The sequence below is a fragment of the Callionymus lyra genome, chromosome 4 (genome assembly GCF_982586985.1).
Source record: "Callionymus lyra chromosome 4, fCalLyr1.hap1.1, whole genome shotgun sequence".
Classification (NCBI taxonomy): domain Eukaryota; kingdom Metazoa; phylum Chordata; class Actinopteri; order Syngnathiformes; family Callionymidae; genus Callionymus; species Callionymus lyra.
This window is the reverse complement of record NC_141821.1, coordinates 34,045,972-34,061,801: the sequence shown is the minus strand read 5'-3', so window position 1 is coordinate 34,061,801 and position 15,830 is coordinate 34,045,972. Positions and strand designations below refer to the sequence as shown.

The window sequence follows — 15,830 nt, the reverse complement described above, 5'->3', positions numbered from 1 at the left end:
TTAACTTGGGAATCTTACTTCCTGTTTTTACCAACAATGCAACTTACTAGGTGTCGATAATAGAATGCCTTCATCTTGAGGATTCAGAATCCAAATAAGTAGACTCATGCAAGCCCATATCAAAGTTTTCATGGCATCAGAAGCCTCAGACCTATAAAATGACAACATTTTTGATATTCTTTTTTTATTGGAAAATTGGATTTTCAGATTTCTGACTGGCAACTAAAATACTCAGTACATACAGTGGTCCTTGTAGAATTTTAATATTAAAAACATTTTAAAATGTATGTTTCTTCTATTTTGGTTTTCATATAATAATCTTTATTATATTACCCCAAGATTACAAATTAAAACAAATATAAGTCTAATCAAATCTACTTACACAAATGAACCTATCCACCAATGTACTTATCTTTCTACTTTCTATTGTTTTACTTTCTCACACTTTTCTGGTTGAATTCAAAAGTGCGTCACTCATTCATCACAGAAACAAAGCACCTAAAGATAGACAACATATTAATGCTGTATTAGCAAAATGACAAGTGCAAACAAGAAACATCTTTTACAAAGCTCTCCAAAAACAAAGCCAACAAATTATTGACGAGGTTAAAAAGTTAATCAGGTTTGCATTGGAAGGTTAAGCCTGACTTCACGAGTCACTTCATCAAACTGGCAGAAGGTGTTCTGCTTGTGCCCAGCACAACATTCAATCTCAATAAAAAGACTCCAACTGAGAGCAGCCACTCATATGTATTGTTCTGTGATTGTCCCATTTCTGCCCAGCGTGTCATCCGGCAGGTCGTTTAGAAGCTAAATGTAGACCCTTTGACGTTAAATGTGCAGATCGTTAAGTCTGTGACATTTTATTTTTCCAATTGTTTATCATTTCTTATATAGTACAACAATAAAAAACAGTAATTGATGCATAAATAAAAGTATGTAAAGATTATTTGTAAAGCGCCTCTCTAGACAAGGGTCAAAGGGGTGACAAAGAAAATTGATATTGCAATATAATAAATATAATTTTTTGACACCCTGTATTTATAGTCAACAGCACCGTATCAATAAACATGTATTTGGCTTTTAAACCATAATTTAATTTTTTCCCACAATTGTTTAATGGTTTATGTTTCAAAAAAGTGTGTAGAAAATAAAACAATTCGATTTGTTATTTACAATGGAACAACATGCAAATATTCACAGCGTTAGTACTTTTTGGTGTTGGAATTAAACTCTTGGACGCTAGCTGTAGAAAGTCATTACCTCCTCTGGCGATGACTGAGGACCAGAGGACACAGTCGACTCCAGCAGCTATAGAATAGATAGACTTTATTAATCCCTCTGGAGATCTCCATCGGGAAATGAGGGTAATTATAAAGCTAATGTTTGGACATATTTTGGTTTCAAAACATGAAAGTAGTTACGACTTTCAAGAGTCATGTTGTCGATTAGTTCTGCAACACCAGTCAAGTAGTCGTACAATACTACAAATATGTTGTTTGTACTTCAATATCAAAATGTATAGTATGAACCCTGAATCGTGACACGCATTGTATCGCCAGATTCAATGCATCCTTTTTAAATAACACATTCGACATTTTCTTTTTTTTTATCCGTGATTCATTTTTACTCAGTGGTAATAGTAGAAGAAGAAATAGTAGTGATATTTGTACTATTAAAAAGACATATATTTGGCTGTAACTACATTTCAGACATACTCTGTTCCCAAAATAATGAGCCAATAACTACTTTAGAGAGTTTGACAAAGAAAATAGTATGAATGAATAAATAATCAAATCCTTAAAGCTTGTTATCAATCCAACGTTATGTTTGCTATGCCATTGACTCTCGATTAAATGTCTATTTTAATACGGTGGATGGATTGTTTAAAAAGATGTGGATGGTATATTAAGTGAGTGTCGACACGTTCAACTTAAATAATTATTTGTTTATCTGGTGAAGAAAATAAGTAAAAACAAAACAGAGAATGGAGTTGATACTATTGAAACACTATAACTCTCACTATATTTTTTTGTGCTGCACTCTGCAATAAGAGTGATTTGATCAATTCCTCAAACCTTGCCAGACACTAACATCCATTTACTACAGGCTTTTTTCTTTTTTTTTTTTTTTCTCCAAACATTAATTTTCAAGACATATTTCTCCCCAGAAGAGTCTCTTTTCACAACTTTATATCCCGATGTTGGCGTCTTTGCCGGGCATCCATCATCGCTGTCAGACTGAATGTGGCGTTTAGTGCGAGTCATTGCTGAAAAGGCGAAAAAAACGTAGCCTGGATGGTTTTCACTGGAACAGGCTATAAAACGCTGCTGTGGAATTTAGGTGAGAGCAAGTTGAAGCAGGTTCCTGATATTCAGTGGTTTGCTCTGCGGGTTTCACATCTGTAACCCTCGAGGGGCAAATGGTCGCTTGGGACAGGAAGTAGCTTTTTTTGTTGCATGTTTGGCTTAGCGGGTGCAAGATTGCTAATAGCGGTCCGAACGTGAGAGAGGTGCATGTTTGCAATAAACTGTTGACCTTTCGAGCAACACCTCTCATCAGGTGCAAATTTATGTGGCCTTTATTTAATCACGGCCCACGGAAGAGGGCGGAGCCTCCCGTCCTGATCTTCTGCCTCCACGACTTCTTGTTTCGTCGGAACAATTTGTCTTTCATTGTTTATTAAAACATCCGATATTGTCGTGCAAATATTTGAATGATCTAATTATCCTGCTGGAGCCTGCCTGCGTGAGCTAACATTGACGCTGTAATTTAGTTCAGGCCACAGGAAGCCCATCTTAACTCAGAATCCATAGTAACTACTGTACAAAAAATATTTATTTATTTTGAAAAGACTTGAGATACTAAACTAGTATTTTCTCGAGGAATATTAATTAATCTGAAGATAGTTAAGTTCCCACTCTTCATTCATTCATAGGATACTTGGAAGTGCAACAAACATGAATTATTTAGGGAGTAAAACAAAAAAGAAAACATATTTATAAGTTTATTTGGTGTCATAAATCTAAGGTGCTCAATGTAATCCTGATGAAATGTGTACTTTACTGATTTCCTTTGTATGACTGTAACCTTTGGCTGTGAATAGATTCCGTTCCTTGCCAACATTAACTGTAAACACCCCGTGTTCTGCCAAAAGATCTCTACCAACGAAGGTGACACATGAAATTAGACTGAGGGAGGCTGTTTGGACACGCCGTCACTGAATACACTCATGAATCATTCAGCGTGCAGATCAAATTCCTTCACACGTGTGGTTTTAAGTGACACGTCTACTCCAGGTGACCTCTGTGATTAAAAACTGATGATCATGTATTAACAGCATTAGGACTCATATCTATATTAATCTGTGTGCGAGGACATTTAAATGCATTTACTTGCGTGATGGCTCAGCAATTTTTTTTGTGCTGTGTCAGGACGCTTTGAAGGTGCGTCACGTAATGCACACTTGACTTCCCAGAAGTAAGGCTGAGATAATTACCGATGTTCTATTTAATTTAAGAAGTGTGTTTTTTGTTTTCATCTGGTGACACATTAAAGCTGGGAAAGTTTATTATCCAGAGGGTTGAGATCGGGAATGTACCATCATGCTTTTCCTCAAATGACTTCTCGCTACAACTTGCATATCAGCAAAATCTGTTTAAGAATCCTCCTGACAAGGATGTCTCCGAACCGATCTCATGACATAGTTGTCTCTAATTTGAGTCTCAATAGTCCCCAACTACCGGCTCAGGGCCTAGTACTGGTCTGTGAAAAGAAAACGCAACACTAGCTTGTCATTCTTGACTAATCGAGAGAGAATAGAAACCTGTAAACTAATGAGTTACACAAAATGAACGTGGGACTGCTGACTCAGCATTATCCCAATTTTTATTTTGCATTAACTTTTTTTATTACATAAAATGGTTCTGTGGTTGAGGATGTCATTGTCTATAGAATCTTGGAATATAGCAGGATAAATGAAAATATATATATATATATAAACATCACATCAAATAAAAACAACAAAACCTTATTGGAAACACTTTTTTAAATAATAATAGTACTAGTTGTATTTATAAAGCACCTTTCAGACAAAGAGTGTCACAAGGTGCTTTACATAAGATAAACCATCATTTAAAAATGGCATAGTACATTAAAAACAAAATTAATGCCAGTCAATAAAAAGGGGTTTTAAAATAAATGTAAGAGAAGTCACAGACTTAGACAGTCTTATCTCATTTATGCCATAAATCAGGTTGCATTTTCCAACAGCTAACTCACGTCCTCAATACTTTGTTCATTCGCATTTACTTATAATCTTCTACTCATTTATTAAACCTTAAATAACTGCATGTTTTCTGGTGGCCATCATGTTGTCTAGGTTTTTGGCCTTTACACAAAAGACGCGGTACCTTGTGATGTCATCGGTCCGTCCATGAGCACATGTGTGGCTCATTTGTCTAAAAAGAAGAAAGGCACCATGATGGTAGTTTTTAATAGCATCTCAGATCAGAAGAACATCAGACCCACCTGAGATCAGGTGTTCTCACCAGAGGACATGCAACCCACCAAGCGTGGGACAAATACAGACCGAGGTTATGTTTGGGTGTATTCTTCTGCCAAGTGGACGGTTGGTGACAACAATTGAGCCTAACTTGTTTATAATTATGTATAAACACATATGTATATAAAATCAAACAAATACATTTCAATTATTATAAAAAGGTTTGATAAGACATTGACCTAAAATGTATTACATTTATTTTACTGATTTGCAGATGTTTGAAAAAACAATTTTGCTATTTAAGCATTTGAAATTTCTATAAATGTAATGATATTATTATGTAAAAAAAAAAAGGTTTAAAATTTGAGAATTTAACTTAAACAACTACCTGTAAACCTCTGATAAGCCATTACAATTGTTGAGTGATGAACATTTTTTATTGATTTTATTTGTGTGTTTGCACTTTTTCAACAATTGTTGTAAAATGAGCACATTGTTACTTACTTACTTACATTGGTAGAGAAATGCTCTGTCTCAGTGATTTTTTTTATTTTGTCCCTTCATGACCGCTTGCTCTCTCTGTCTCTGTCCTATTTTTTTAATTGATTTCCCGCCCTTCTGTTTTCCAGTTTGCTTCAACATTTGCAACATTCCTATGGTCACTTGTTTTCTCTACTTTTTCTAAAGTATCATGCATGTGGCTTCAACATCACTGTTTCACAGAAAGTTGGAAATCTGAATAAACTTTGGTCACATTCGGCTATTGGATGTGTTTAGTTTGATGCTAGTGTAGGCTTTCTTTTGGCAACCAGTTTCTTCTTGGACTAAAACAAGATTTTTCATTTTTATTTTTGTGTGTTAGTGGCAATGACCTTCGCTAACCCCTTCGCTAGACCAAGAATTTAAATGCATTACATTGTCTGTTGTTTTCAGCTTCATCTTTCTCTCCGGCATTTCTCAAACATGATCTATCTCTGTTCTGTGTCTTTTTCTCATTTTTTTCCTCACCAGTCTTCCCAGAAAATGCTCTCTTCCCTTCATTGTGAACTTGACATTCAGAAGTTCTTGATGAAAATCCAATTGCCACACACAGTTAGTCAGTCTTTTATCCTCTTTGCATCCTGACAAAGCGTGTGAGTGTGAGTAGTTTTGTGCATCCAGACTAATGTCAGTAATAAATGTCAACCGCTGAGATTTTTCTACTGGTCTGCTCATTCTTGAGATGTGAACATGTGAATGCAGGAAAGATTCCTAAGGGGATCTGGACTCTCAAGTCCAAAGCTGCATCAGTGACCAGCCTGAGAACATTATCACATAAAGAAACCACTGTTCGCAGTGACCTCTTGGTCTTAGTCCCACCTCACCCTTGTGCTGTGGATCACCTTACAAAGACACAAAGCTCAGTGGGTTTTACAGTCTCATCTCACATTATCTTTCTTTGTGAATATGACCACATCAGGTAGATCATTGTTCATCAAGTTGGTGATTCTTTTTTCTTTTTTTTTTACTAAAGCTACCTCAAATCAAAATATTTCCCATTGGACTTAATGTATTTGAGTGTTTATACTTTTAAAGGCCTTAAGAAATCCATGATTTCAATTTTAAATGCACATAAGATCAATGTTGTACAAAAAATAGACATTGGTGTGTCATTAATTACTTAAATCTCCAGTAAAATATGGAATAGCTTTCTAAGCACACACAAAGTCATACAGAGTCTGGTATGTAAATAAAAATCCTCAAAACTTTAATCTGAAATTTGGCCATTTTCATGAAGCATGGTTACGCATGTTTATCTTTCAAACCGAGTGCTGGAGTCCAAATCTGTGTTTCATCTTGTTCGTTTTAACCTTAATTGGCCATTTAACTTTGTCCAATAAGTGCTGTTACAGTCTTGATTTGTGTTCATTTGTCAGAGAATGTCTGTGTATTTGACTTACAAACTACTGACATTGTCTCTTTAAAGTTTTTGTATTAAACAATACTGTGTTAGTGCTTTAGTTGTTCGGCTTTTACAATTGCACTGTTGCTTACAAAAAATGTATAATTTAGAAGTATTTATTACCTGTAAAACCTCAACCTCTAATCACTAAGAATGTTTAACTATGATGTACATTACTCTATAACGGAATGTTGCTTCTATAGTAGTTTACTGTGCTTTACTTTGCACGTCTTCACTAATGTATCTATTTTTTTTTGCTGCTCCCCACGTTTCTTTACGTCTTCTATCTAACTGCACTGCTGCATCATTATTCATTGTTAGAAGAACCTTAGCTTACCTTTACCTTTATCTTATTACCACAGAGCAGAAGCCCCAAGCACAGCGCCAGCCCACAGTCCAGCATTGGCGAACAAGTTGACCACCTCTCTCTGGCCTCACTGGACTCACTGGAAGCCATGTCAGAAGTCGACGCGCCCACAGCCTTCACCCGGGGCAGCCGCATTCGTGCCAGTCTGCCGGTGGTCAAATCAACAAACCAGACAAAGGACCGGTCGCTCGGTGAGTTGTGGGCTTCATTGTATTGTTAAATAGAAAGCTTGGTCTTTTAAAAATGCTTTTCTTTGGTATGTATAATCAAATATATTGTGCATTTATAACCATTTAAAAAACACACCCCTGTTTCCACTTGAAGGGGAAGCACAACTGTTCAAAACACAGACCAGTTTTTTGTTACTGTTTAAAATCTCAGGATCAAGTGAAAACTCTGGAAGCTAAATTTACCTGTTTCAACTTGAAACATTTATTAGTATTTCTCTGTTGCAACATTTGAAATTCAGCGACCACACCTCCCTATATATGTAGTGCAAAGCATCCATTATAGTATTTTTACAACACTTTTAAGACTGTGCTCCATTTCTATTTTTATTTGTTTTAATTATCTCTAAAATGTTTCTCTTTTTAGTATTACCTGCACAATTTACCAGCTTATCATCATTCACTTTATTGATCCATTTTCAGTAACAATACCTACATTTTTCAAGTTTACTTGGCTATTTTTGGCCAGAATTTTTAAACTTGAAAAAACGAATTTGATGACTCTTAAAAGTGTTACTATTTAATGTGAAATAATAATTATAATAACTATAAATGTGGTTAAATGAAGTTTACAATGACAAAGAAGAAGATTATATAAATTATGAATTTTAATATGTTCAGAAAAATATCAGACCTACAAGAACAAGGCAGAAGATGAATAATGCAGAGAAATATACAGTAAAATGAATGCTTATTTATTCCTTAGACCTTTAACCGCACTCTTGTAAATAGTTGATTCATTTGATTTCACAGCTTTAAAAAGGTGAAGGAATATCCATTATATAACTAAAAGTAAATTAACATCTTTTGTAGTTTCATGATCAAGTTTGGTGTGAATAAAATAGATTTAGACATCAAAACTGGGATTTAGAACAAAAATGAATCATGAAACAAAGATTATAGCATTTTATTTTACTATTATAATTTTACATTTCTATAGTTCTGGGTTACTAAAAGATCGCTGCGACTGTGTGGGTCCTTTGAGTTGTCATGCAACAAGTCAGAGCCGCACACGTGCTCTTGAACAACAGCAGGACAAAGGACAGCGAGGGGTTATGGTAGGATGAAGGGGGTGGAGAAAAAAAAGGGGCACTACTTTGCTATCCTGTCCCTCCCAGTCTGACACACAAACACTCACTTTTCTTGGTCCCATCGGGCATTTTGGGCACCCTGGTTGAAACTGTGGAAGTTTGCGTCAACAAGAGGGCACTATTTCCACTTGTGAGTATTACTTTATCTCTCAACTATGTTCTGAATATAAAATCCCTTTTTATTAAGTTTTACAAGTTTTTTTTTTTTCAGAAAGAGTTATGTTTTTGACCTATAAGTACAGTTTGACTTAAGCATTCACCTCATATTATATTGCTTAGTTGTAAATGGATGCATTGGTTCTAGTCCTGCAAACACATGTTGGAGCCCTGACGTTCTCTTTTAATATGTATAACTAAAAAAAGAATGATCAATCAACAGCATCCATTACTCCATTAGACGTGAACATCTGGATAGAAAAACTTCTTAATGAGCAAAGAATTTTTTTTGTGTAAGTTGTTTCCAGACATACTTAGAAAGTGCTGAGTCGTTTGCTCTTTTTTATTTCCTTGATTTGTCCTCTTTCTGTCTCACTAGGTTTCATTGAACATGTAGGATCTTGTGTAATATTTCACTGACATCTGGTAGCTTTTACTGGCTTGGTCTTTTTATGGTGGTTGCAGCAACCAAAACCATATCTGCAGCTAGAGAGTCTGCTGTTTTCAACAAATCTGTAAAAGAGGGTGAGAAAAAAAAAAAACGATTTCATCCTAACACTTCCTGTTACTAAGCCATTAAAATTCTTAACAACAAACTGTTGTCAAATCTTTTTTGCTCTTATCTCCGGTGTTGTTTATGCAAGAGCCGTTAAGGTGTGGCCTCACATTTGTGGAAACACATCTGCTTTTTAAAGCACATTACAGAGGCCACACCCAGAGTTCAGAGGTTCAGTTGCTCTGCTTTTTCATCTAGTTACGCTAGATATTCGCTTCCTATTTTACAAATAACCTTACTTACTTACTTACTGACCAACATCTATAACAATGATTCACAAGAATTAATGTTTGTTTGTCCCTTATAGCAGTCAAGCAAACTCATTATTAATGAATGTTGATGTAATAATGTTAATAAATATTAGTTGATACTTAAGTTTGTTTTCAAATGTGCGCTGATTCATTATTTTTCATTAACATAACCAATGACAGTTAAGAGTTTTTTCCAAGCCAGCAGATGGAAGAGGTGGTGAGAAACTTGCCTTCTATGGCTGGTTGATAACATTTATTATTAAAGCATCACTGTATCATAACAAATTCATCCATGAAAAAAACTTTCTTGACAGTATAATAAGAATCCGAAACTGTTATTGCCAGTGTTGTTAACACAGCATAGGATTTCTTTGTGTTATTAGTACAGAATGAAACAATGGAATAAGATGTATATATACAGTATATGTTTAATATTTTATTTTTTGATATTTTCTTCAAAATCTTTAAAATGATTTTCTCCAAGGACACATAGAAAGTCATTCATATAAGCCATTGAGGGATTCTGCAAGGAACCACATTATTGCGTGAAAGAATAGTACAAAGTTTAGCCTTGCATCGGGTCTTATATTCAGAATAAAGCGTCTGGTATTCAGTGAAACTTATTTTACAATAATCTTTCTACTCCACTCTAACGCCTGACATTAAAAACCATTGGACACTCCCACATACAGTGAAATAGTGAACCTTAATGTTGACTGGATTTTATAGTGTCAAGTGTCTTGGATATTTGGATTAAAGTGTCAAGTGTCATCGACTTTTCTTCTTGCGCAGGTGTGCTGTACCTGCAGTACGGCGACGAGACCAAGCAGCTTCGTATGCCCAATGAGATCACCAGCATCGACACCATCCGAGCGCTGTTCGTAAGTGCCTTCCCGCACCAGCTCAACATGAAGATGCTGGAGTCGCCCAGCGTGGCAGTGTACGTCAAAGACGACATGAGGAACATGTACTACGAGCTCACGGACGTCAGGTAAACAGTCCAGCGTAGCCAACGACTTGGGAAATCAAAAAAGATTGTGGATTTTTATTTTTGAGGATTTCCTTTTTCTTATCTGCCCCTAACTCGGTTCCTGAAAATCATACCAGAAAAGTCTCAGCCCTTATTTGTTATTCCTACCAAAACAACTTTATAGTTCATCTTAAAGCATGTTGCTTTTTCATGGTTTGTTTAAAACTTTCTTTTATGCGTTACACTAGATTTAAAAGTATATGTATGTAAAAGCTAATTATTTTATTACTGTAGCAGTAATCTTTTTTATCTAGAATTCTCTTCCTTAAAAGATGATGAAACGGGAATACATTTTTATGTCTTACTTTTGCTTTTAATCATTTTTAGCCCACGTAATAACATTTTACTTATTTCCCATTTCATTTTATTTCAATATAATGATAGCAGGGAACATTGTATTTTTAGATTTAGTAAAAGCAAGCAGTGAATTATCTTATATTGTTCCGTATGTCTACTAATAAGCGTGTCTTCCTCTCATCTGATAAGCTAATACAAACTTGCTAGCATATAGTCAGCATCATAAGCTCAGCATTGTCCCATTCTTCAACAGAAAAAGCAGCTATAGTTGTTGGTATAGTACATGTGAACTTTGTCACCTTTCCTTATCAAGGCTGTAATAAATTGTCCCGTGGTTCCTGGGAGTTGGCACTAGCGTCCGGCTCCGTAGTGAGAGTGCGACAATCGCTGAAGGATTTTAGATGCAACCGAGAAAGGGAATTGATATAATGGCACACAACAGAAGACTCTCGGAGCCGTATTCAGGATATTTGCCTTTAGCCGGTCTTCTCAAGAGCAGGCTGTGGCAGCGACGCCCGCTTTCAGACGGCGACTACTGGGCAGCGTTCTTACCGCTGCAAACCTCTTCTCCGTACAGGAACATCGCAGACCACTCCTGCCTGAAGGTTTACCACAAGGACCCTGCTCAGGCCTTCAACCATGGTCCCAGACCTGCCAACGGGGACGCCCGGGTGAGTACCTCCCGACACGGCAGTGAAAATGATGGCCTCGTTAACAGCAGCAGCTGCAGGGAGGGAAAGGGCCGACCTCTAATTCTTCTCACTCTCACATCCTGTTTGCAGGAAGGAAAGGAATGTCCCCCTGCTTCTTTTTAATCTGTTGATGGGGGGGTCTTATATTGTTCTCGAAGAGGCCTCATCTCTTTGCTCAACTGTGGCTTGCTTTAGGGACAATTGAACGTTCTTGCTCAAGAACAGCTCTAATCTGTTGCTCAAGAAAAGATTCCATGTGTTCTCCTCCTGAAGTAACAAAAGGCAAAAAGTATTTTTGTTAGATTGGAAATCTTGGTGGTCACTTATTCTCAAAAATGTCTTGATACTTTTGGAAGAAAAAAACAGACTTTTCTAAAGACTCACAAGCCACAGGTGTTTAAGATTGTCCGGTTTGAGATCATGGGACAGAGAAACCCTGGTCAGATCAGAGGTATCATAATAGTACAATATAATGTTTGCCTGTCTGGATTGATTAGTATACGAAATGCTTTGACTCTTGATCATGAGAAATGTGTATCATGGGTGTATCCTTACACTGATGGCTGATGTTCTAGGAGAACAGATGTAGATCATGAGGGCTTATTAGGTTGGGGTGTTTTTTTGAGGTATTTATAGACGCTACTTTCCAGGGTGGCCATGGGACACCCTGTTAACACCAAATAAAACTAAGAAAAAATGTTGAAATATTTAAATGTGGTTAGCTTCACACATATTGCAATTTGTGTCAATTATTGACCAACACATCTGGGTTTATGTGCTGTTTCATCAGTTCATCACACATAAACCCACGTCTATTATAACCGTGGTTCTACAAATGCATGCATGTAGTAGAACTTTAATGATGTGAGGACAAAATGAAAGTGAAGATTGTTTAATTGTATAAAACTTAACTATTAAGAGGTGAGATGTAAGTTTTTTTCTAGTCATTGTCGTTTAAGTAAGTTTTGTGTCTATTATTTTTAAATCATAGTAATCTTAGTTACCACTTTCAAAAAAGAAAATTACATTGTGGCCTAAAAGTACTTAAATATTTATATTTTATGTTTAATTTTTTGTTTTAGCATTTTTATATTGCAAATTAAAATAAAAACATCTATATATCTTAGTATATCATGTCCTTTTTTTCACCACTTAAGGCCCCTCTATCTCGGCTGTGATAGTAATAACGTACAATTTACTGTTTGATTTACTTCAGCTTAAATAAACGTACATGTAAGTAAATGTAAGTTAAGTTTACTTAGTGTGTGTACATTTCATCATCAAATTAGTACTTGAGTAAAATACTTCTATACACATAGTAACAAAAAGGATTATATTTACTCCAAATATGTATCTTTCTGTCTCATAAACAACATTCAAAAACTAAAAATGCTTGAAGAAGTTCACTTCTTTTGACTCCTGACATGTTGATTGTTCTGCAAGTGATCGGGAAGAGAGAATCCAAGATGCAGATAAAGACGAACTGCATGATTGCGAGAAAAGCGTTGCTGAAAGGCAAGTTGTTGAGGCGAACTTTGTACTTCAAGTGGAAACACATAAAGCTGTTTCCATAACGAGCAAAGACAGCCGATAGCTGAACAGCAAGATTTGCAAAAACAAAACAAAACAACTGGCCGACTTCAATTGTTTTCTTTTTATCTTCCCTTTACTCGTCTGCCACAGAGTTGCCTTTAATATCGCTGGCATTTGCTGAATTGGCAGGTTTTGGAAGAAGAACATTGTGAAATCTTGGAGGTTTGAGATAAGCCGCTTTCACGAATACTTCTGTCACTCTCTAACTAAGATCTGATCAATGAATGAGGTTGTGTGTTGCCTTGGATTACATCAAACAATTGTGTTTGTATGAAATGCTCTTCTTATTACGGAGCAGATATTCAACACCACACGGTCATTTGAGACTCTTGTTCTCAGCAGCGTCTCTATTTAAGTGCATTAATAATACAATGAAACTTGGCTCTGAAGTGAAGGACCTTATAGGCTCCTCATCTATTTAACACTTTTAAACTTCTACAACCTCTTGCTACTCTGGTAAATGTGTTGAAAATGTGACGATGACAGTGTGTGGTCCAAACTAGACAGAGGCTGGTTGTGTTTGGTGAAATATTTATTATTGACTTGGGTCAGACAGATAAACATTCTTACTGATAAGTGACCTAATAAGACGCTGTGACTTCTCACTGATAACACTGTTTACTTTTGAATCTAAATTTCTATTGTTACCCCTCTAGATAGTTGGTTTTCTCCAGCAAAGGAGCTTTGTTTTATGAAATGGAAATTACATTACAAATATGTCAAACTTATAGACGGCAAAGATCTTCAAGATAATAAAGAGTGTGACTTAAAATGACTTGGACATGTTTTTCTTAAATTGATTTTAAAGCACAATAAAAACTAGATCATCGTTGCATGGGTGTTCTCAAGCTTCTTTTGTAAAGAAAAGGATGACATTGATATTAAGTGGAAACACATTTGCTTTCAGAGTCAATGGCAAAGTGTAATTGGTGTATTGTGATACTAACCACACAGAGGTTCTATGTTAAAACTAGCCTTCACATTAATATTTATCTGGTGGCTACTCGGGCAACAATGAACAAGTTGGAAGTTGGAAGTCGGAAGTAAACATTGAGCAAGTCTCTCAAGGTGTTACATGCTTACATTGTGTGTTGCTGTGAACAAAATACTTAATTTAATGACGTAGAATGTTAGCTTCAGGCTCACATTTCCTGTTAAAGGAGTATTATTTAAACGTAACTTGATAAAGTTTTATGGAGCTCACGATCTTGTGCGTGTTTTATATTTTGGACCCTTGTTTAAGTTTACACCCTTATGCTTTATCTTAATTTCTATATTAGATTAAAAAGATATCAGAATGTATTATATTTTGACCCTAATAAAATGACTCCACTTTCAAAAGATGCTAAGTTATTGTCAATTCAGATCAGCAGCGTATACACAATAGCATTGTCTCCAGATGTTGGCACATCTTTCCAAGGCAACTCCCGCCTCTTATCTGTGTAGCTTGGCTGCGTCTAAAAGCTTCCTTTTGTGATCCCGTTTGTTGACATGGCAAGAGACAGAAACAAATTTGCACACTTTGTACACAGAGAGTCCATTTTTAAAGCTAAGTGCAGTGGAAACTAGGAGAAGAGGGAGGTCCTCTGGCGGCTAAACTCAAACCAAATGTTCTCAACCAGGCCTCTCATTTTCCCAATGTGGTTTTTGGTGTGTTTATTTTTCAGGTTTTTACTTGCTTGGTCCTGGAGCAGAGATTAGTGCAGAGCAAAAAAAACCAAACAGATCTTGCTGCACTGTAATTGGCACAGAAATGTGGTGCCAAAGTAACTCCCAGCCCAGAAGGGTTAGGGTTAGCCATGAAGTCATACTGATGGTGCGAAGTATAGAGGAAGTGCAGCTCTTAACACAAGTGATTAATCCCATCCCTCGACATTCAATGTTGATTTGGAGAACTATGGTATTCTCAGTAGTGAGAGTGATCTGAATCATTGCCAACACTGTAAAGATAAATATGATAACCAAACATTGATAAAAGATCTACTATGTGTTTATGTTGCTCCTGTTTGTTGTTTCTGAAGTTGTGTAAATATACAGAGTTTTATGATGTTGCTAGACGTCCAGTGACTTCTTTCAGTTATAATGCATCTTTTCTCAGTCGTTTTAGAGGTTTAAAATCGAGTTGGATTGGCTTATATGATACTAAATCTGCCTTCCTGAATCCTACAGATGCCCAATGGACAGTGAAAGTCATTTCTGTTGATTATGTAGGCGAAGATTCTTCATTACACGGCTCTGCTGCTTGGTCAGATCTGTTGCCTCTGTGTTTATGAGCTTTGTGCTTTCCCCGCCAGTGACTCATTTTCTCTTTCTTTGTTATCCAAGCCAAACCCAGGTTTTGGTTACTGTACAATTTACCAGCCAGCAGACAAGTACACAAACACAGCGAGCAGAAAGCCCACCTCAGTGTCTTTCAAGATCTTTTTTTTCCCGGTAAAATAGATACAAAGATGCCTTTTTTCTTATCAGGTGAACTTTGCAGCTTTAGCTTATGTCCCACAAGTCAAGCCGACAGTGAACAATAGCTTGTTTGTTTTTCAGGAAGAGAATTAAAGAACAGGTCACACCCCTGCTGTATTTTCAGATCACGTTGTTCATCTGAACACTGTTGATGTGTTTTTTAAAGGGGCCTATGACAATATTTTATGCGTGTGTTTTGTTGTCCTACTTTAATTTTTAGATAAAAAAGATAAGGGCTCAATTAAGTGTTTTAACTTCATATAATAATTGTTAACTGTTATTGTTAGGTTGTTTCATAATGGGCTATTTTTTGCCAAATATAATAAGAATTAGTTTAATTTGACCTGGTTTCGTTGACTTGTTTCGTGTGAAAGTTATAGTTTTGTGAATTCACCCGCAGCAGCTTGATCATATGCACGTTTCCCTTGATCCGTGAAAGCCGCTGTACTTTGATGTCGGCTGATTTATAATTGTCTGTGACAGTAAAAAAAAAAGAAGCTATAAAACAGGTTGACTCTGATGGATTTATCTTTTTTTGAACAAAAATATCTGCCTGCAGAAATAATCCCCTATTGAGTGGAAAGACTAGTGAGAAGTATCTTAAAGGAGAAATGGGTTTTGAAGTCAAGACTCATGTTTGAACAAGATGAAACCCTGCTGAGGT

General features: G+C 36.2%; 1 protein-coding gene across 9 annotated transcripts in view; it reads left to right on the top strand.

Moving 5' to 3' along the window:
* LOC148082700 (sickle tail protein homolog) overlaps window positions 1-15,830 on the top strand; it is a 102,955-nt gene that overhangs the window by 68,527 nt on the left and 18,598 nt on the right. For 8 of the 9 annotated variants that reach the window (XM_087789969.1, XM_087789966.1, XM_087789965.1 and 5 more), the window contains 3 exons: window positions 6,809-7,004; window positions 9,887-10,085; window positions 10,999-11,092. In XM_087789969.1, the coding sequence (XP_087646095.1) occupies window positions 6,809-7,004; window positions 9,887-10,085; window positions 10,999-11,092 (489 nt within the window). Of the gene's footprint in view, window positions 1-6,808; window positions 7,005-8,014; window positions 8,262-9,886; window positions 10,086-10,998; window positions 11,093-15,830 lie in introns of those variants that run through there. The other variant, XM_087789972.1, reaches the window with a different exon arrangement.